General features: G+C 45.1%; 1 protein-coding gene across 4 annotated transcripts in view; it reads left to right on the top strand.

The window, feature by feature from the left end:
* Window positions 2237–22216, top strand: part of CCDC88C (coiled-coil domain containing 88C) — an 86257-nt gene continuing 66277 nt past the window's right edge. Inside the window, exons 1-3 of one of the 4 annotated variants that reach the window (XR_002440605.1) lie at window positions 2237–2699; window positions 2816–2916; window positions 9785–9893. Coding sequence is in view for 3 of the 4 variants with exons in the window: in XM_021403265.1 (XP_021258940.1) it covers window positions 2640–2699; window positions 2816–2916; window positions 9785–9893 (270 nt within the window). In the remaining variant the exon portion in view is untranslated. Of the gene's footprint in view, window positions 2700–2815; window positions 2917–9784; window positions 9894–20472; window positions 20545–22216 lie in introns of those variants that run through there. The other 3 variants (XM_021403265.1, XM_021403264.1, XM_021403266.1) reach the window with 3 other exon arrangements.

Genomic DNA, 22216 nt, shown 5'->3' with positions numbered 1-22216 from the left:
CTCCTTAGAGTGTATTCCTTGCACGGGAGTTTGCTTCTCAGCTCTAGTCAGCCTACCTACTTTCCAAAGCTGCTTGTGGAGTATTTGGTTGTGCTTGTCAGGGTGCCCCTCTGCTGCCATCTATTGCACCGCAACAAAATGGAATGGAATATTGGTGGGAAGGTTCAGCCTCTACTGTCATACCACTAACACCTCCTTCTGACATCATGGGCCAACATAATAACGTAGGAGGCACTGCTTTCAGAGCAGCGCTTTTGGTTTAGTTCTGGTTACGCACAGTTTTGTTTGTTTTTATTTTCATTCAGATTTCTCTAAGTTTCCCTACCAGCTTTGTCCAACTAGAATGAACACTGCGGACGACAGCGTTCTGGAATCAGGTGCTGCAGGGGGCACAGCTCCTGGCCACCTTCCCTTCTTGTCGGCGTCCATTGTTTGCAGCTCCAGCACCTACGCAAACCAGGTTTTCTGCTGCCTGGTTGCTGAGACGTTGCTGGACAAACACAAGGGCCTATTTACAAGAACGCTGCTTAAGTACAGGCCCAGGAGCGGGAGGAGAAAGCGGCCCTCTCCTGCTCACCACGAGTGCAGCTCCTGCCGTTTCCCTGCCATTCTTTCCTCCCAGCTCTCCGCAGAGGCCGCGGGGCGCCGAGCGCGGCTTTGTTGGCGGCCACCGGGTTGCTAGGGGATGGCTGCGGGCGCCCAACCCCGACATTAGCAGCCACCTCCAGCAACGCCCGCGGGGGCCCGGACCCGGCCCTCCTTCTGCGGCCTGCGAGCCGAGCGCTGCGCGGAGCGCTTCAGCAATGCACCCTTCGCTAGAGGCCACGCTTGCAGCACCCGCGGCGGCCGGCGGGGGGGGCCGGAGCTGCGCAGGGTGTTCGGGACAACCGGGCGGGGAGCTGGGTACACGGCCACGTAGTTGGCTCCGGCGGGGCACGTCTGCTGGTGCGACTGCTCCTTAGGCGTAAGAGTTTTCAGAGCACTCGGAAATAGGTCACATCCAGGCTGTGAGGAGTAGGAAAGGGTATTTGTATTCTGGCTTTCCTGGAGAGGGTTGTGCATTTTTCAAGTATTATTAAGCCCTTTTGGCTGTTCATTAACACGTCCATCCTCTACTGTAAGCACCACAGCAACAGCCTTACAATTTATTTAATGAAATGTGTTCACGAGACAGGAGATCACAGGGCTGCAGGAATTAAATTACAGTGCCTGTCTACCCGGGGCACTGAGAAATAATGAATGTTCCTTCTCTCCGTACCCGGGTGGGGTTATTGCACTCAGGAGCACCATGCTGGCCTTGTGGCGATGACCTCCAGGGCCACGAAGGCTTGAACAGACAGATGTGCTCAGTTAAACCGTGTGCACCCAAGTTCCTCAACAGCAGTGGTTCTACATACACAGCTGCCTAAAATGAGGAACCTTATGACGCAAATCATTAAAACCGGTCATAGGAGGGGCAAACAGGCCATGGCTGTGCACAGCACAGTGTCACACTGCAATGCATTGCGTATTGCCCGGTTCCTGTGGGCAGAGCGTTGTCTCAGCACGTTGCCAGGCCGCACACACATCCCTCTCTGTGTATGTGGGACGGTGAGGTGTGCCGGGAGCTGCCTGCTGCTGAGACTGTGGGCTTAGCGTGCCCGCACTGCCCTGCAGAGAGGGACACAGCATCACGCCGTGTTGATGCGCTGAGAAAGTCTGTGTGTGTGAGTGAGCAACAGATTAAACCAATTCTGGGGATGAATAAAGCAGTGGCCAGGTGCAGTTAAGAAGCAGGAAGAGTAGGTCTGCTATGATTTCGGGAGCACATCACGTTGTGGTGGTTTTTTTTTTTTCAACTAAATCAACACAAGCGGTGCCGGCACGGCTCATCCCTGCCCTGGGGCAGTGCTGCGAAGCGGTGCCGCGTGCCCGCCGGGCCGGGCTGGGGCCGCTCCCCGCCGAGCGTGAAGCTGCAGCAGAGCCGTTGGAGCCGCGTGGCGATGTTGAGCCCCGAACCGCGCAGGTGCGCACCACAGGCAGGCCTCCACGAGCGCGGCGGACCCTGGGCGGCAGCGTCTGAGGCCGAGTAGCGCCCCACTGCTCCGCACTGTCTCGCCCCCTCCCGCCCTCGCGGCCGTCCCATTGGTCCGCGCTGGCCCCTCGGCGGCGCCCATTGGCCGGGGGCGCTGCCCGTCACGGCGCGGCCGCGGCCCGGCTCTAATTGCCGGCGCGAGGGCGCGCCCCGCTACAGGTAGCGCGGCGGCCGGAGAGGGGCTGGCGGGACGTGACGGGGCGGGCCGAGCCGAGCGGCGCTGCTGCACCGCGTGCGTTCTGGAGCGGCACCGCTGAGAGCTCCGCGCCGCCGCTTCCTTAGTGGGGGTCGCCCCGCTGGGCGGCCACCCCGCTTCCCACGGCGCCGGTCGCTGACCCCGGCGGTCCCGTGCTCGGGCGGCCCCTCTCGGCGGCGGGCAGCGGCCTGGTGCCAGCTCGGGGAGAGGCGGAGCGGCGCCGGCCCGCCCCCTCGGGCCGGGGGGCGATGGGCCGCGCAGGGTCGCCGCTGTAGGCGGCCGCTGCCGGGCAGCGGGGCCATGGGCTCGGCGCCTTTGTCTGCCGAGTGAGTCGCCCCGCCGCCGCGCCGCCCGCCCTCCCCCGGCGACATGGACGTGACCATCTCTGAGCTGCTGGAGCTCTTCCTGCAGAGCCCCCTGGTGACCTGGGTGAGTCCCGCGGGGTCCCCGACTCGGGGCGGGGGGAGCCGGGCCCCCACCTGCCGCGGGGTTGGGGCCGCTCCAGCCCCCTCCTCAACGCGCCTCCGCCCTTCGTTCCCCGGCAGGTGAAAACCTTCGGAGCGCTGGGGGGTGGCGGCGAGGACAAGCTCGGCATGTACATGGAGCTGGCGGACGGCGTCCTGCTCAACAGGATCATGCTGCAGATGTGAGTGGGGCGGGGGCCGAGCGGCTTGGGGGGTGCGGGGTCCCTGTGGGGTGGAAGCAGCGATTCGGCGACTTCTTCCTGATCGCTGCTTGAAACTCCCGAACACAAAGGAAAACCCGAACTGATCCGGTTTTATGGAGTCTACTGGAACGTTTTGTGGTTTGGTGCCTTTCTAAAAACAGCTCTTTTTTGGCTGGTCGTGTGCTTCGGGGGAGGCACGTTGCATTATAAATAAGGAAATGAAAATATTTTATCAAATGAAGCTTTGCTGGGACGGTTGCATCTGAAATATGCCTTTGTGCTCTTGTGAGCTCAGTGTTCAGTATGTATTTTGGCTGACAGAAAACTTTTGGTAACATCTGTTTCAGGCAGCGCTGCAGACTTCGGACTAGAGGAGCAAAAGGAAAATAACTTCTAACTTGGAGTAGAATGCTGCTAAAACTTAAGCATTTTTAACCGCATCCTTTCTTGTTGCTCATCTGCTGCAGGCAGATCCTAGCTTTGATATCATCTCTGTGATTGCTTTCAAGTATTCCGATAAAGGGCTCGCAGGGAGAAGGGCCTCCTGGCCTGCAGGAGAGGAGGTGTTCAGAATCCCCCAGTTTTGGTGCTGTGCTCTGTTCAGAGTGAAATCAGCTGAACTCCAAACACTGATTGGTAAAGCTGGGCCAAGCTCAAATGCTTGTGGGAGCTTACGTTGTCATCTTTAAAAGTAACTATCTTTTGAAAATAAGTTTTAAAAAGAAACTAACAACCCCAAGCAGTCTGAGGACCTGCCTGCCCCAGCTGACAGCTCTGTTATCCCTGGTTCTCTGGCTGCAGAGGTAACCTAGGCTTTCCTTTGGCTTTGAGTTTGCTAGCAGTGGAAATCCTGCACTGGAACTTCAGTAGTGAGGCCTGGTAGGTGAAGATTTGTGGTTCAGATGAGAATCTAGATCAGCCACCCCACTTGGGTACATTGTTAGTTGTAAACAGAAAACGCTGGAAATGGTATCTTCTAAAGAATAATTACACATCTTAAAGAGAACTGTCTGCGAATCAGAGCCTTGAGTATGAGCACTGAAATCCAGGCTTGTACCTTTTCCAAAATGTGGGAAGCATGATTTCGTTCAATGTCTGTTGTGTTTGGCATGGAGGTAACCACCCAAACTCTCAAGGAGCTGTGGCAATTGTGAGTCGGCTGCAGATTTAACTAACGACTGTTACAATTATCTAATGCATGAAAGAATTAATTATTTCAAAACAATGAAGATGAACTTAATGCTTAGCCACTCCCAGTTCTGGTTACTAAATAGGCTGAAGTTATGTGGCTATTGAATGACTGTAACATTCTTAAGTGAGTGATATATTTGAGAAGTACTTTGTCAGTTGACATATACAATAAAGGAGCTTAAGTATTTTATAATTGGCCATTGAAATATATCTAAGGAGAGGTAAAATTGTTCAGGTCTACGGAGCAACTTAATGTTGCTCTGGGGACAGGGAGCGAACAGTAAGATCCCATTGAAATAAGGAATTCAAATGTATAGGCTGACGGAACGCAGTGACACCATTTGGCATTTTGTTGGATGTTATACGTTGGTGAGAAATGCCCTGGCATGTTTACTTGCCTTAAGCAGTCAGGAAAATAAGTTTTTTTTTTTCCAAAAACTATCTCTGCCAGCAGTGTTGCAGGCAGTGTTCCTGAGGGAAGCCCAAGCAGCGTGGAGTAGGGAACTGTCTCATTATTCACAGTAATTCTCCCTTTTTATGCAGCCTTGGCAGCATTTCTAATGATGGCTAAAGAGCTTGAAACTAAGACATTTGTACTGAGAGCTTGGACCTGTTTAACTGAGGAAAGATCACAATTATATTTATGTATCCTGAGCGAGTGAGGTGCCATCTGTGACCTTCACTTTTTCAAACCTAACCTTTAGAAATTGCAGTGTAATTACTGCTTGCCTATAAATTGAGAGAGCCTTTCAAGGGGTGTTTCTGCCTCAAAGCTTTCAGAATAGAAAAGTAAATGTTTTAAAAATGCCTGCTCTCATCAGTTCTGCAAGCTGTGGGCCTTAAGGATGATTTCAGTGCTTGGATTGAGATTTCTTCCCGCTGAAATGTTATTAATGAGAGCCTTTGGTGACATCTGATAGAATTTGGCATGCCGTGAGTAACCCTTGCCTGAAAGCACATGTGCACAGAGTACAGGGAAGTAGATTAAAATAGAGGATAGAGGGATTCCTGTTGTGAATAGCTGTCTTCTCACTTGTGTTAGTTCACTTTTTAGTTCTCTGTTTTCCTGCTTATTAGAGCGCAAATTACACAGACGTATGACCTGACATCCAGACACCAGTGTGGTGCAGCGTTTTGCTGCAGAGCAGTGGATTTCTTTTGATGGAGGTTCTAAAAGCAGAATTATTTTTAATTTCTTTAATAAAACTAAAATGCTTCCATCCTGCAGCCAGGCAGTGTTGAAGCTTAGCGTGTGACTGGAAAATCTGGTGTCTCTGCAGAAATCCAGATAGACCTGTTGAGGTGAGGCTGCTGAGTGAAAGGAAGGCTGCAACTGTTTGAGGTGCCCAGTGGGCTGCACTGCTTCTAGCACTCCCTGGTTTCTGTTGTAGCAGACTGGGTTTTGCCCAGATGCTCTCTGCCAACTCAGAACAGGCAAAAATCCCCATTCCTCAGTGTTGGGTTTCTATCAGCGAGATGGCCATGTCACCAGAGAGATGGGAGGCTCCTGCTGTGTCTCCTGCCTGTCAGGACCCCGCTTGCTGTGTGGAACGAGTGAATGTGGGGCTGTGCCTTACTCCATACTCCTCAGAGCTGTTGGGTTCTGCTGTACTGCTTTTTTCACCCCTAAAGGAGTGAGACCCCTTTTAAAAAGGTTATCTAGGATTGCTTAGCTCTGAATTGTGGCACTTCAGCAGATAAATCCAGTGGAAGAGGCACATGACAGCGTTTGGTTTTCCACTTACGTCTTAAATACTTTTTTAAGGTTATTTTTGTGTTATTTTTTAGTGGTTTCCTTTTCCTGTGCATACCCCACCTGCTCATGCATGGAGGACATGTTGACGTTGCACATTTGCAGTAATGAATTAATAGTCTTTATTGAAAATGTTTACATTAATCTTCAGAGTGCAACTGCTGTGTCCTGAGCTGCTGTGTTTCTGGCAGATTGATGTGTGCTGGGTAAACGAACTTCTCTGTGGACAGATCTAAACTTTATTAGTCAGTTGCATATCACTCTCTGCTATGAGAGATGCACGTGGCATGGCATAGATGGCTCTCACTGTTATGCTGCAGGAGTGTAAGCAAGTTCTGTTCAACCTCTTATGAGAAGCTTTATCTGGGAAATGATGCAGGAGTTTATACATGCAGGCATATCAGTGCTCTTATACTGATTGGTCCTCATCCTTCTGACTGATGGTAGACTGTGCTTTTCTGCTAAAGCATTCAGGAAGCGGAAGTGTGTGTCAGGAGTACATCTGATTAAATCATTTGTATTAAAGCCACTACGTTCACAATAACGGATTTCTCAGTTTCAGCAGCTGCCCCAGTGTATGGTACGGTCAGTCTGTCATCTTGAGTTTGGACCATGTGATGGGTACAGCCCAACTGCCTTGCTGCTGCTGTGGTTTGCAGCAAGCGACATGCGGAGTGGGAGGCTAAAGATACACATCCGTTAAACAAAATCACATTTCAAGGTGTGGTTTCTACCACTTTTTCAGACAATTTGAAACCCATCCAGCATATTCATCCTTCTGTAAGTAAGAGGAGGAAGCTGAATGATGGGAGAACTGCGCTAACCTGAGGCTTGTGCTCTCTGTGCCTCCCCACAGAGAGGTGCGTGTGCTGTCGAGGCCATGGGTGCTGGGTGTGCCTGGGCCACTGATCTGTTTTGATGTTAATGGGCCTTGGGCCCGGTTTGAGGACTTCTCCCTTATTTATCTGGAATATTTGTCTGGAATTGCTCAAATAGGATTGTCCTTTTGAATTTTAGAAGCAAAATTCGATTTTTCCTTTGTTTTGTTGTTTTTATTCCATTAATTGATGGCTTAAGGGGGTGAATGTTCAGGTAGTGCTGCTGACAGCTCCACGTGCCCTGAGCTCGTGGTTTGCCTTCCATATCCCTGCCCTTGGTTTCCTCTTCACCTCCTTAAAAAAAGCCTGAAGAAGGCGTGCAAATTGGAGGACTTAGAGTGCTTGTGTGTGCAGTGAGGCCTGAGACCTCCTGGTAGCTTGGCATGTTTTTTCACTTGTCTGTGGAAGGCTGCCTGCAGTCACACCTCAGTCATGCTGCCTTTGTCCTATTTAGAGAATGTCTTTGGTGCTAGGAGTAGGTGTTTTTTAACAAGCGGGGAGACTGTGCTTCTCTTTGTGCGTGAGGGAAAGACCAAACGTCACCACTGGAGGAAAAGCAACCAAACAGAAAAACACACGTCACTGAGGCTGCTGCCAGGGATTTTTCAGATGCATTCAGGCACTGATTCTTTCCCTTTGTCTGGTTACTGATTTTAAAAAAATAACCCTCTTCAATGTTCAGTGTGATCCTGGGAAAGAGTTTCTGTCAGTAAAACTCACTTATGGAAGCATCACCAACCAAACAGGTGCTTTAGTATGCAAAGCACAGTACCAACAGTTCTGTGTACTTTAAGGGAGAAACTTCTTTCAGTGCCGAGTTTACCTCTTACTGTGTGATTTTTTTATTTTTTTTTTAAGCTGGATATTTTTCTTCCAGTGGTGCTGCTGGTATGCTTTGGGGCTGGAGTTGTGGTTGGGGTGGCCAAGCAGAAGTCTGACTTTGCACAGCATCGGAGGAGGGGAAGGAAGATCAGGCGATGTGGAGGGTGGGGCAGTGTTTTAGTTAGGAGGAACGGGTTTCAGGGCTAAGGAGGCTTCTGGGGAAGAGAAAGCAAGCCATAAGGTGGTGTCGGGTCGTGGGAACTGCTGGAGAAAGGGGTCTCAGTATTAATGACTTCATGCTACCTCCACTTTGTGTATGAAGTTGTATTAGTGTGAAACCGTAAGGCTTTCTTTTTTTTTTTAACAGATTAACATGTGGGGGGGGGGAAAAAAAAGACATAGCAGTACTTTTTTTCCCCCCATTGTTCAGTATGGCAGCTGCTGCCAAACAGCTGAGGCTCTCTTCCTGGCTGTAGACCTGCGTCACTGCATGACTGTGGTGACAGCAAGAGCTTGCTTGTGGGGTTGGAGAACTTCAGCTTGGCCCTTCTCCTTGGCCAGCTTCTGTCTACTGAAAGCTTCCCCCCTTTAGAATCCTAGTTTGTTTGCCTAAAAAGGCTAAGCATCCAGCTTCTTTCAGGATAAAACTGAGCAGATGTTGACACAGAGTACTGGAGGCAGAGTAATCTGAGTACAATCCATTTACATTTCCACTGCTTGCTGTGTTGCTGAAGACCCATTATTGGCAAACAGTGTGTGTGTGTGTGGCTTCCACATTGTTCAGTCTGAGTGTCAGTGAAAGGAAGTTGTTCACACTTCGGGTGCTGAACAGCAGAAACCGTGTGGAAATCTTTAATGTAGATTTTACTCCAAAAGCTTGATAGGATTGCTTCTTTGTTCTCTTCTTCATAATGTGTCACAGTGTTGATCACTACCTGAAAACCTTTGCTGGTGTGAGGACTGGGGAGAGTCCTGCTAGTTTGCATCAGGGCAATTTGGGTTGTTGCTACATCAGTTTGTTTGAACCCTGGTACCTCAGTGCCATCTCCAATCTTACTTGTGGCCAAGGCAGTCATGTCTGGAGGGTGCTTTGGGATGACTGTGCATTTAAAAAAAAAAAAAAAAAAAAAAAAAAAAAATTGACATACTTATGTAAACTTTGGAAGAAAAATTTTAAAAATAAATCTTGGTTTGGTTTCTCTCTTATTTCCTAGTCAACACCAGAGTTCAATATTTGGCCCTGGAGGAGCTGTGAATGGCTTAATTAACAGCCAGAGCAGGGCCCTGGGAGGCAGGTGTTGGAATTGTGTAGGAGTTTGCTGATAAGAGCCTTTATTATGGGGGAAATGCTGGGCTTTGATCTATGGTATTGGTAGATAAAGGTTTTCAGGTTTTCTTGCCAAGATGTTATGATACACATAGAGTCTGAGGGTACATAATCATATTAATCATTAGCAGCTTCTGTGCTGTTTTTTTTAATGGCAGAAATAAAGTTGCTTCAAGTATCAATTTGATTTCCTTCCATTAAAATTGGACAAAAGCTTTAGACTTCTTTCCCTGACCTTTCCACAAAGATTTTTTTTCTCCATCATAAAATATATGCCTACTTGCCTTAATGTTTCATTAAAATATGAAGTCTTGAAGCTCAGTAGAATTAAAGCTGTTAATTATGATACACTGGCTATATGAGAGGGAGGGGCAATCTAACTATATCTAGTAGTTAGATGCAGTAAAAGTTCAGTGCTCCCTATTCTGTGTGCTTCCTTGGTGTGTATAACACACCTGAATTTTGCAGATTGCACAGTGATCAAGACTAGAGAAGAGTGTTAAGTCCTAAAGCAAAGGCGTAGTATTCTTCTCCAGGCTTGCCTTTGAGTAAGGTAAAACCCATATTAACAAAGACTGCTTTGGTCTAGTGTGCACAAACTAAATATACTTTATGCCTCGGGGAAATAAGGAGGGAAAGTGCCCTGAATTGCTGTGTGGGTTAACCTAACTTAGGGGGCATGCAACAAGATCTCTCAGTTACGCATAAGTGCAAAGCTTATTTTATCATGAATTAATGTATGTGTATCACTCATAGTTGTGTCAATTAATTCAATGAACAGACATTTTAAGGCCCTTCCTAATTGTGCATTATTGAGGTGTTAAGTTCTAGCACCAAGGAAACACATAATTCATTTTCTTTTTCCTCTGTTCATAGAGACCCTCGGCCAACCAACCAGCGCGTTAACAAGCATGTAAATAATGATGTCTATCTTCGAGTTCAAAACCTGACCATCTTAGTCAGAAACATTAAGACTTACTACCAGGTAAGATCTGCTCTTTGCTCATTGATCTGTGGTGGCTGCTATACTGATACAGTTAATGCAGGAGCTGGTGGGTCGAAAGGAAACACTACAGGAAATGGAGAAGAAATGGTGTTAGTGTAAAAGTACTTCCAGCCTTGCTTTCCTTAAGAAATAACAATACCTTCTGTACTGCCATGGCTCTTTGTGTGTTTGAGGGGAGATTTACTGATGCTGGAATAATGCTTTTGGGTGTGAAACTTGCTTAAAACAACCTTCTCTTAAAGGGGCTGCCACCAGGTTTGCTTGTGAAGTACTGTGTTCGCTAGAAAAGAAAATCACAGATTTTTATAGCATTAACTAGGAAAAATGAACTTGTATTGAAGACAGGCTTCCAACACTATGTACCTGTTTTTTTTCAGTTGTTAATCCAGTTGTTAGATCTGGCCACTTCATACTCTAACAGACTTAAATGCAATAATGGCTGCAACTTCTCACAAATGGTACTCTTCTCAGGTGACATCCTTGAACTAACTGTCAGTGTCCTTCTACTAAGATAGTGACAGCTGAATGCTTTTGCAGACTTAAATGCATGTTGGGTTCTGCTGAAAAGCCATTGGAGTGAATTCAGTTACTCTAAATAGATTTTCAGTATGCACACTGTTGTGTATATTTAGGCTTGCTGAGAGAAGTAACTGTTCTGCTGTCTCCTTTTATACATGTTTTTTTGCCAAATTTGAAAGTTACGTAGCTTAAAACAGTCTGAAAACACTAGGAACTACTGAAGTTCTCCTGTAAATGTCTCAATCATATAATGGATAAAACAACTAAACTGTGAATGTCTTAATCCTGGACACCTCACTTTTTTGTACATACAGGAGAGAGACTGTGTGTTGTCTTTGTACTTAAAATACCAACAAGTTATAATACTTAATTGCAGTTAAGTTAAAACTTAACTGCACTATAATACTAGTGCTGTTTGCTGCCATTGTCTTCCAGAGCTGCCTGCTCTGTTCCATGTTTAATGCTACCAATTCTTTGCTCTGGATTTGCATGGAGGAGTCATCCATATGACTTCAGGCTTTCCTAAGCAAGTTATAGCTGCATTAGGACAATGATGGGTGCAACTTTAGGTTTGAAATGTGGGAGGACATCATGTGTTTCTGGAAACAACTGACCCATGTCTCTGAGAATGAGAGAAGCTGATGCAATGTAATGTCATCCCTTAAGACTTGTGATTTGTAAGGGGGGGAGGAATTCCATTTGGTCATAACTGGAGGCTGAAGTAATTAGTTTCTTGGCTATCCACTGAACAGTGTGTGTATACCAAGTCTACAAGGAAAATGGACTGTAAGGACGATGTAAAGAATTAGACTCTCTCCCTCCTTCTCCATCCCTGTAAGATTTAGTCTGAGAGTCTGGTTCTTCAGGTGTTGAAACTAAAGCTTTTTCTTCAAGCGAATTGCTTGTCTTGATTATCTAATGTCTTTTAATAGTATGCAAAGAGAAACCAGATTTGGGGGGGAAAAAGTGATTCAGAATCATGTGCTGTGTTCTTTGATGTCTTGTTGACCTAGCTGTTGAGCTGTGTAATCATAATCCAATAAAGCTAGGAATCACTGAAGGAGGTGAAGGCACATAATTTTTAATAGTAGTCGGGGCTCTCAGGAGACACGGGAATGTTGTTCCTCTTGTAGTCCAGAAATCAAGTACTATGAATCTTGCTGCTTGAAGACTGTGCATACTGCATGTAAACAGTGATCATGAGAATTGAACGTTCTTTGCGTTTGGTCCTGAAAATGTGTGATTACAGCATCTCGTAACTTTTTTGTGTGATGACAGCATTATATAAGAAACTTACTTGTCCTTGTCACAGTTGTATCTTCAGGGGAGATCCAAGATCTGAATGTTAATCAGAGTTTCCCTTTCTTGTGACGCTGTGCAGCCTTTCTCTGTATTGGAAGAGTTAAGGCTGTCTCTGCTGTAACTGAGTGTGGAGTATAGTATCGTACGTATTAGATATTTGGAGGCTTTTTTATGTTTTACAGTCTGAGATAACTAGTTCATTTTACCTAGATTTTTTTAACATGCAATTAAACTGTTTAATGTGGATGGTTTGGAGTATACATAGGTGAGTCTGAAAGTAATGCTTCCTATTTATTTCCATGGAAACTACAACAGATACGAAGAGCACAATAACACTATTTGATAGAGCAAATTCTCAGCTGCAAAACATCTTTTTTCAACATAGTCACCACCATGAGTTCTGTGTCTTTTCTAGCAATGAACAAGAGCCTGCACGCCGTGCTTGTAAAAATCTGCATGGCTGTCTGGAATGTGGCTTGTTTTTCATGTTGCTGCTGCTGAAATGCACCACCCACTGCCTCGCTGTGCTCAAATCCACTGTTTGGTGTCCATAATGCCAATGGGTGCTGTTTTCCCTGCTGGGAGGAATTCAGTGGTATTCTTTTGCTTCATCCACACTTCTATATCAAACACCATTCTGTCACACTGTCCCTCTGCTGCAATCTGTCACACAGCAACATGTAACAGAATATTGGTGGGAAGGTTCAGCCTCTAGTGCCGTACCACCACCATCTCCCTCTGATGTTGTGGGCCAGAGTAATAAAATAGCAGGCATTACTTCTGGAGCAGCCATCATATAAGTATTGCTAGGCCTGTTGCTAATGTTTATGTTGATTTGTGTTTTTTTTAAATAGCTTAAAGTTGTAAGTGTCGCTTGCAGCGATACTGATAGGATAGTTGAAGTTGAAATACGGGTGGTGTCTTACAGACTGAACATACAGACTGGATTTAGGTTGCAGGCTGGCAGTGGGAGGGGAAAGTTCCTGATGAACAATAGGAGCATGAATCTGCTGCTTCCTCAAGGGAAACAAAAGCTCTGAAAATACAGCATTGGCCTTGACACTTTACATTCCCTTTCACTGGATGGGCCCAAGTCAAGGTTTCGGCTTAGTTATTGAATTTGATAGGCTGAGTCTCCTCATGCTTTATAGAGGAACACTGGTAGGTGTGATAGAATAATGGCTCCTCTGTGTGCTACGCAGGAGCAATTAAGGATATGGCATGGATTTGTGTTACTGTGTATCTGAGGAAGGTGACATCAAAGGCTACTAAAAATAAATCTGATATTCAGAAGCTAGGTGACCCTTCAGGTCACATAATGGCCGTGAAGAGGCCTTTTTCCAGTTCAAATAATACCTCATCTTTAGAAGTTTGCTAACTGAATTTACTAACAACTTCTCGAAAAGCTAGCTTCTCAACTTTCACTTTTGCAAACCTGATTGCAGATGGCTATGAATAAAAATATGTTAAAGACTCTTAAAATGGAGGACAACTTTGGTTGCTACAGTTATTTTGTTTTTATATATATTTTGAGATGTATATTATTTGTTACATAAATGATTGGGTATGTAAGAGTGGTTACTTCTGGTAGCAGGCAGACATCTCTGCATTCCGTGCTGTCTGAGCAGTTGCACCTCTGCAGGTCTGTTACTGGGGTGAGGGCCTCCACTTTGGGAACAAGGCAAATGACTCATTTTGCTGTGGGATTTCTTGAGCATTCAAAGGAATCTGTCATTAGCTGTGTTTAATAACCATTGCATCCCCAGTCTGCTGGAGAAGTGGTGGGTCGTAAAACTTCTGGAGTTGGTGCCATATCTTAGCAAAGGGCTGAGCAAGGCAGAATGCATTTGTTGCTCATTGTATGACACAATGTCTTGTCTTGTTCAGACTGAATTCATATACTTGGCTGTCTTTAAACTGAAATTTGGAGTCATGTTTTATGAAATGGCTTGGTACAGTGAAAATCAGCCACTGCCTAGCTGCAGTGATGCAATGAAAATGTTGATTAGATGGGTTGGTAGAGAATGGGGTGCACTGGGGAAGGAACACTTGTCCACTTCTCAATGGGGTCAGTGTTGCACATCCTTGTCCAAGGGTGAAGTCTTCCCCATGTACTGCAGCTAACCAGTGTTCGTGGGTCTGACTGACCTCAAGCTGTTGTCTGCTGCCTTGTCATGTTGGCACAGTTGGGAATGTCAGTCCGCATGCCAGCAGTGGGTAGCTTGATGTAACAGGTGAATTTATCTTGCTATTTCTGAACGCTCTCTTTACTCGGACATGTTTCTGTTGTGAGCTTTACTGAGGATCAACCAGTAGTCCAATTAAATTGGCTTGATAACAGTTCACGTGCAAGTATTGGAAGACCTAACAGTGTTTGACTTCACAGGAATAAACATGCTTGACCCAGGTTCATAAGGTTCATAGTGCATTGTTATGGCCCTTAATTGCTCTGGCACCTTCTGTTTCTTTTTGGAGTGGTGATTAATCCCAGCTGTGGCAGCTGTCTTCACAGCAGCCTGTGACAGTTCCTGTTTCCGGCAGTGTGCTGATAGGGTTTGTTTTTAAAACATTATAAGCTACAACAACCTATGATTGTTTCCATCAGTGGAGGGGGAAAGATAGAAAACATGGCTTTGCCATGCTACAGAGAGTATGTAAATCCTATAAATGCTGGTACTTGAAATGTCCATGTGTGAGGAGCTGCCCAAATCTCTGGAGTACTTGGAGAGCATGGTCAGACTTAGGGGTTTGAAAGGGGCTAAAGGCAGGCTGGTGAGGGAGGCTCACAGTGGCCTTGTGCATCCTCTGCTCAGAAGTTTAAGGAACTAACTAGTTTATTTAAAAGCAAACAAAAACAACCCCCTGAAAATTAAATTAATGAAAAAATTTGTTTTGTTGTCAGCTAGTTTCTTAACCTTGAAAAATGCCGCTAACCGTTCCAGCTGTATATACTGCACTCTCAAGCAAACATTCCTATGATTTGTGTAAAATCTTGAGGTTGTTGGAGAGGATTAGAAGTATTATCATCCATTGGTTAGTCACAGCATGGGTGCTGTGGCCGCATCAGCAGCATCGGCAGTATGTGGATGAGCAATGCTGGAGGAAGAAGTGCCATTTTGTGGTCACGGCTGTGTGTTGCCTGTAGTCCTGCAGCTGTGGCCACTGAATACTTGGCAAGTTGCCTCATGTTTCTAAAATGGATGGAAATATGTCTTCATTTAAAAAAAAAAAAATCTGAGAGCCCTAAAATGAGTTATGACTATGTGGCTTGTGTAGTTGCAATAAAAAACTCCCATTCTTTAGCATTTTTATTGGAGTTAGGGTGTGGAGGAGTAAAGATGGAGTCATGTACTGAACTTTTAAGGGCTTTATATCACCTCAGTTCCTACCTGCTCCAGCTAAACTCATGTAGCTGGGCTCAGGTAATGGTGAAGAAGGATGCCTTGCTTTTCAAGGCATGTTTCTCAGTCTGCTTTTACTTGTCTGCTTCATGTTGACGTAAAAGAAGTACAAGCAGCAGGACTTCTTATCAATTAGGTATCATTGTGCAGATGAATTAAAAGGAATTAGCTGCCTGTGAGTTGGCTGTTTCTGTGAGCTCTGGCAGTGTGACTGCAGTAGTGCTGAGGCTGGGTCTTCCACAGGAGAGACTTCTGTCTTCAGGCTGGGGCCAAAACTGCTTTTCCCTGTGGTTCAGCTGTGGTCTTGCAATGCCAGTGGCTTCCAGGTGGATGAACAACACCTCCTTCAGTTGTTGGAGCACTGAGTCAGGTTGTGAGCTCTTGGCTGGACTGTGGACATGAATTTGAACTTTCAGCTCCAGATTTGGGCGCAAGCTGTGAACTGACAACTGTATTTGAGCTATAAATAAAGTTCTGGAAGTAGAATGTCCTTTTCTGTATGTTAAAATCTTTCCCTGCTTGGCCTGCTAATTCTAGAGGCCTAGGAATCCACTCCTTAGCGAAGTAAACAGCAGAATGCCGGAAGTTTAAAAGTACATTTTCTGAAGTAGGAAAACATTTCTCTCTCTGAGGGGGAGAATTCATACACAGTGGCCTACTGAGTTGGATGATAGAACTAAACTTCTATTTTACTATTATTGCCTATTTGGTATGTTAAAATACAGTATGCGTGGGTGGCTGCTTTCCTTTGATTCCTGTTCCCTAGAACTCTTTAATTTAGCAACTTGGCAGTGGTGGGAGGAGCCTTTTGTCATCTAGAGCTTTAAATTCCAAGATTATTAACACAATGTCAAGAACAAGACTTCAAAAGCTTCTACAGATAAGCTCTTTCTCATTCACGTACTTGACTGATCTTATGCACTCCTGTGTGTGTGTTCTCTCCCTTTGCTGCATGGTTGTATGAGCTGTATTCATACAGACTCCTGACCCGTTTCTGCATTGGGAGCTGTCTTGTTGCACCTACCAAAGGCCACAAAACCCGTATGATACCTGATTTTGGCAGCTGCACATAGAAACAACATTAATGAACTGCTGAGGCTCTTTTGTTTAACAGGTGTACAGTAAATGAATTAGTACGATAGTTAAGTCAATACTAAGATGCTCTCTCAGAGATGCTCAGTGTCTCAGTGAGGCAGTGGGCCTTACTCAGGCAATGCTGCTCTGTCACCGATGCGACCTGGAATGTGATGTTATCAGTTCTGTGTTTGTTTCTTTTCCTCTCACTGAATTTCACTAGTTAGTTTGAATGTGCCACAGGTACAGAGTGGCTTACTGTATGTATTTATTCAGTACTTAACATTAAGAGGCCTCCTTGATTCTTCAGTGACCAAAATATTTTTGGTTAGGCGTACTGTTCTGCAGCAGTATGGTCACAAAACACAAAGGCTATGCATGAGGCTGGTGCTGCGAGGATGTGCCGCTATCATGGCAATGCGTGCCAGTCAGTGAGTTACTAGCTGTGGTGTGGTGTGGGTGTGCTGGTGGTGTGGCCTCTGCTTGGTCCCTTGCCTGGGAGCAGTGGTACTGCTCTTCTGCAAGCAGAACACCAGAACAGTTCAGAAAGATGGTATAATCTAATGTATAAAATCATAGAATGGCTGGGGTTGGAAGGGACCACAGGGATCATCAAGTTCCATCCCCCCTGCCACAGGCAGAGCCACCAATCTCTAGATCTGGTAGTAGACCAGGTTGCCCAGGGCCCTGTCCAGCCAGGTCTTGAACACCTCCAGCATCTGTCCCATAGGCCTATTATCAAGCACTTCAGTGAGACAAACTGAAACAGGTGACTCATAACTACTAACCAGACAATCTGAGGCCTGTAATTTCCTGGAACTGGAATTTGGGAAAGGGCAGAACAGGCTGGCATGTGTCTGTGCAGCTTTGTCGTTGTTTTCTTTAATTAGCTAGAGAGGTGTGAGTTCACAGTGGAGATAAATGAAGGCCAGCCAAAAGAAGAGCAGCATCCTAAAATAAAAACATATTTGTGCAGTGGTCAGAACAATGGGGCAGGGTTCACGCGTAGGCCTTGGAGTGTTGCTGTTAATCAAAGACCGTGTGTCAAAAACACACATGTGTTAGCAGAGGTTGGGTAGAAAAGGAAGGTGTGAACTACTGGCACAAGCTGCCTCTTCTCCTGCTTCCCATGGTTTTTATATATCTTTGCAGGCTTTTAGGAACAGAGTTAAGGTGACCCTATCAGCTATGGGACTGACCTTTGCAGAGGCATAAACACAGGGACAGAGCTGGTCAGAGGCTGTATGTAAGAATTTCATGGTGGAGTAGTTACTTGGTATCATGCAGCGCTGCTTATTAAACCTCTGCCTAAATTGCAGGCAAATGTCCCATTTTGTGTTAACTAAGGAGAGAACTGAATTCTCATAGAGGCTTCCAGATTCAAATGTGTTAGAAAATGGGCTGCATGCCACTTGGGGCTGGTAGTAGATTTGAGATTCATTTTTGCTTAAAAAATGATAAATGAAAATTCAAGATGACTTTGTTTCTGTAATGGATTGCATCATTTTTCTGTATATATTGAGAGGGAGACAAGGAATTGTATGAAATGTGAAATATGGTTTTAAAGCAAATGCTCTAGTTGCTTGGCAGTTCCTTAAACAAAGGACTTCTGCTTTTTAATGGCAGCTTTGAAATGGAGGTGATTGTCTTTGCACATTGTCTGAAAACTATTCTTTAATCCAGGGTGACTTTCCCTGGGATTCTCATGTGCCGAGTAGTAGCATGCTGGATTGTCTCCACAGTCTTGCTCTTACACAGCTCTGAGTCTGGGTTAAGGCTTGGTGTGAAGGATTGTTCCTGTTGGTTTCGGAGACATCTCTGACCCTTATGAGCAGAGGTCGTTGCTGTGCATCTTGTCCAGCAGGCCTGGGCTTTGTGTTCAGTAGTTGTTGTTACAAAGATGTGTTACAAACTCACCCTCCCACACAGTGCTTTTGGTAATGAGTCCTTCTATTATTTTAGACCTGTAAACAGTACTCCCACAGTGTTTTAATCTGAAGCAGATGCTTGGGATATCTTCTAAAGGAGCGGTTATCAGCCTCTTTGAAGGAGTGATTGAGATCTCCCATTCATTTCTGAAACTGATGAAGCATCATATCCAAGTGCAGAGTTGTATTTACTGTGAAAACAAAATGTGGGCTACATCATAAAGGTCTGCTGGAGCTTTATGATGTAGCCTGGAGCTTTTAGAAGGTATGGAGTGGCTGCATCTGTCCTGCAGAGAGCCTGCCTGGCTCCCAGTCGGAAGCAGAACTGGCTGCAGGAGGCAGCTTTAGCCTGCTGGTTACTTTGCTGAAGGCAAACCTCAGCAAAGGGTGCCTTTTGTACTTTACACGGGGTATAGTCTTTATGACAGCTTAAATTAAGGAAGATACTTGGTCGTGAATGTGCTGAAATCAAAATACTGTCACTGACTGATGCATGCATGTGACTTCCATATGGAAGTTTTGCTGTTTTCTTTTAAAATCCTTCCTTTGAAAACTCTCTAAGGAGCAGATAAAGCAGATTGTGTGTGCACTGTTTTTTGTTGTGTTTTTTTAAACAGCTCTTTAGGTGGACTGTTTGAATGTAAGCCCTGTGAGAGCTGGTTCCTCTCCTATTTCACATGACGATTAAGAGACAGAACTGAAGGATAGTTAATCTTTTAAATTCTGCTGGATTCTCATATGGCCACTGAAAGTGCCTAAATAAAAACCTGCACAGCAGACTGAAGGTCCCTGTGGAGCTGTCACTGTCTGTCCTCTTTCATAGTTAGCATTATTAAAAGTCTCTAGGTGTTTATTTTCTTTTTTAGACTCAGTGACATCATTAGAGCCTGTTAGGTGACCGAAGAAGTGACAGGCATCTGCTCCTTGGGGACTGTGGGGAAGACTCCTGGTCTCTACAAAGGACAGTCTTGTGTTAATTCCATTTACGTATCTTGGGGTAGTCAATATTTAAAAAAAGAAAAAAAAAAAAATAGATTACATAGGTGATGTTCTTCGTCTATTAAAAAGATGTCACATTTAGTTATCCAACGTTAAGGAGCTTACTGTAAGAAGGCCTGATTTATTTGCTGTAAGGTTTAGAAGCAAGAGAAGTTCTCTGTGGCACCTTAGAGTTGTTATTATTACTTTTAAATGTGATCCCATATATAGCTAATCCACTGGAAAGGTATCTATAAAGGAATCCAACATCAATTTGCTATGCAGAAAGACCTGCTTGTTTGGTGTGTAGTGTGCTTGAGGAAAAGGGGAGTGTCGTACTGAGGTTGACGGCTGGTTTATTTTGGAGCAGCTGTGTTAGCAGGAAAACTGAGTGGTGGGAGTCCCAAAGGAGGATAAACATTTGTCAGTATGTACTGGGAAGAGGTGAATTTATCTTTGATATGGAATACAGAATTGGTATGTATGTTAGAAAGATCATTTCTCCAGATACAGATCAGTCAGTATTATACATGTCTTTATTTCACTTCTGGAATTTTTTTCTTTCAAGAAGAGAGGAAAAACAAAAACAATCACTCCTGTGGTTTTGGTTTTTTATTTGAGAAAGTTGTGTCAGTATTGCTTTCTGTCTTTGCTTTCAAGATTTGTGGCAAATACTTCCCTGAACAGCATGTGGATTGCTCTTTATAGTTGGACATGCAGAAGGTAGGAGATGGTAGTGGAGGACCACAAAAGCTGCCATTATTAGAAGCCTTGCTTACACTTCAGTGCTCTGGCGCTTAACTCTGGCTCCTGGATTCCAGTCATGCAGAAGAAATGCAACCAGAGTGCTCTATTTTAATTCTCAGGCTTGAGTGAGTTGCTCTGCATTTCTTCCAGTGCGTGTTTGCTTTGTAGCCTGAGCCAACATCTTGACTTGGAAAGGTGATTTTGATCTCCATTTTTTGCGTAGTTCTTTTTCTTTATAAATTGCTGAGTGTAAATGCTATGAAATCGAGGGATTCAGATTTCGAATAATTTGTTGTTTGAAGACTTATCAGTAAGATGCAGCAGCACTTTGGCCTCGTTTTGTAAACCTCAGTTCTCTTGCAGTTGCACTTCCTTCTCATGGTGTGCGACCTGATTATAAGCGGTACCAACTGTGCAATTTGAGATGCTGAGCACCTTGCGTGGCAGGGTCTCAGTGGTTTTGCTTTGATACCCTTGGACGTTGTGAAATCAGAGCTGGCTGCCAGATCATGGCTTGTTTTGCCTCTTCTCCTTGGCAGCATATTGCAGCCTTTACCAATGTCAAGGGCTTCATCACAGTTTATCAGTACTTAGAGACTTGCAGTGTTTATAGCAACCATTTGAATGCCTGCAGAAGGTCCCATCCTGTCTTGGCTTTGGAGGCTTCTGCCCAGCCTGCTGGTAAGAGATGTGCTCATCTGAGAACTGAGCTGGCACAGCCACATGAAAAGCAGCTGCTGCTGTGACATGCAAACTGAACTGCACACAGCCTTGGTGGCCGGGTGTCTGCTTTGCCACCAATTTATAAGGGAAAAATCACTTGAAGTTCATTTTATTTGCTTATAAACAAGTAGAAATGCATTCGTAACCAATGATTTCATCTAGATTTTTTTTAACCATTTTCATGTGTTATGAAAGTGAAAAGAAGTGGAAAACAAGTGGAAAGTCTGTGGTAGGATCTCTTTGCTGGGATTGCGTGACAAATATCAGGTTAATAACTTTGAAATTCCTGCTTTACTGATAGTGACTGTGTCTGACTTGCCTAAAGCACATAGCTTCTCAAACTTCAGATGCTTGAAGCACAAGCCTTCAGTCTGCTGCCAGGTTGTAAGATCTGATTCTCTCCCTCTGTTGGATATGCTGCCATTGTGGTGGGTATCCAACACTTCCAAGTCAGGGTATGTGACCTATGGCAACAGGGAACTGGTCTTCAGGAGCAGTGACCTCTTGCCGGGGCATTGTGCTGGGTCTGGACATGTTCTCAGATCAGGGCTTACACCCACACTGCCTCAAGACTGGGTGAGGTTTCTGCTGTCTCTGCTGGTGTCCTGCTGTTCTGCAGCACAAAAGGAAGCTCCCCTTGAGTAAACTTGCACTTAATAGCTTTAATTTCTACAGTGAATAGGGCCATGCAGAGTGACAAACTTTCTTTCCCAGGGAGGGCTGTTTGGAACAGCAGTCTTGGTCAGCTGCTTCAGCCGGGCAGCTCCTCCCCACACACGCAGATATAATAGGCCTCATCCCTTAGCTTAATTTGTACTGTAGGTATCTGGCAGGCTCGTGTAAGACACACTCCTGCTTGCCTTAAGTTAGGGAAGGATGTGGAAGATTTTTATACTTTGCAAATACTAAGGCCTTAAAGAAGTTGCACGTTCATTAAAAGGTAGAATTTAGCTCTTTAAGTGTTAGCTGAGATCTGCTCACTAAACATACATTTGTGAGGATGGGAGAAGGGGGAGGTTTTTGTGGCAGTTTGAGTGCTCTCTGTCTAACCATCATCCACTCTGTGATATGGGCCCTTCTGAGTTCTGCCCTTTTGGCACATGCTGCTGCTCTATCAGATATGATGAATTGAGCGAACTGGTTTCTTGGCACTTAAGACGCCAAAGAAGTTTGTGGCTAACAGAACAAGGCTGACTAATGCAGTAGAGACCTAAAATCATCTATTTGCAGAGATGAGCATTTTTTGTTTTTAATGTATTGTCTAAACAGTTACTAAATGGAAAAATGCCATTTTTTGAAGAATTACTATCTTCCTGAGGAATGAAATAGGAGAGGGAAGAGTTTAACTACTACCTCTCACCTTTTTAATGAGAAGTCATTAATTTTCCTTAGAGATTCAGAGCAAGTCTGTTCCAGTTCTCATCCCAAAGCATATGCTGTATGCCCTCAAGGGGGAAAGCAGTTAACAATTACAAGGGGTATTATGCATAGTAGAAGCAAGCAACCTGCTGAAGTAATAACCTGCTGTGTGCCCTTAAGTCTCTGTATGAATCAGGGCTTTAAAGTGGTGACTGAAATACGAGGAATATATCATCTCAGAGATTAACAAGACAACCTCACTTAAGAGATG

Source organism: Numida meleagris, chromosome 6 (genome assembly GCF_002078875.1).
Source record: "Numida meleagris isolate 19003 breed g44 Domestic line chromosome 6, NumMel1.0, whole genome shotgun sequence".
Lineage (NCBI taxonomy): Eukaryota > Metazoa > Chordata > Aves > Galliformes > Numididae > Numida > Numida meleagris.
This window is presented reverse-complemented; position numbering and strand designations above follow the sequence as displayed.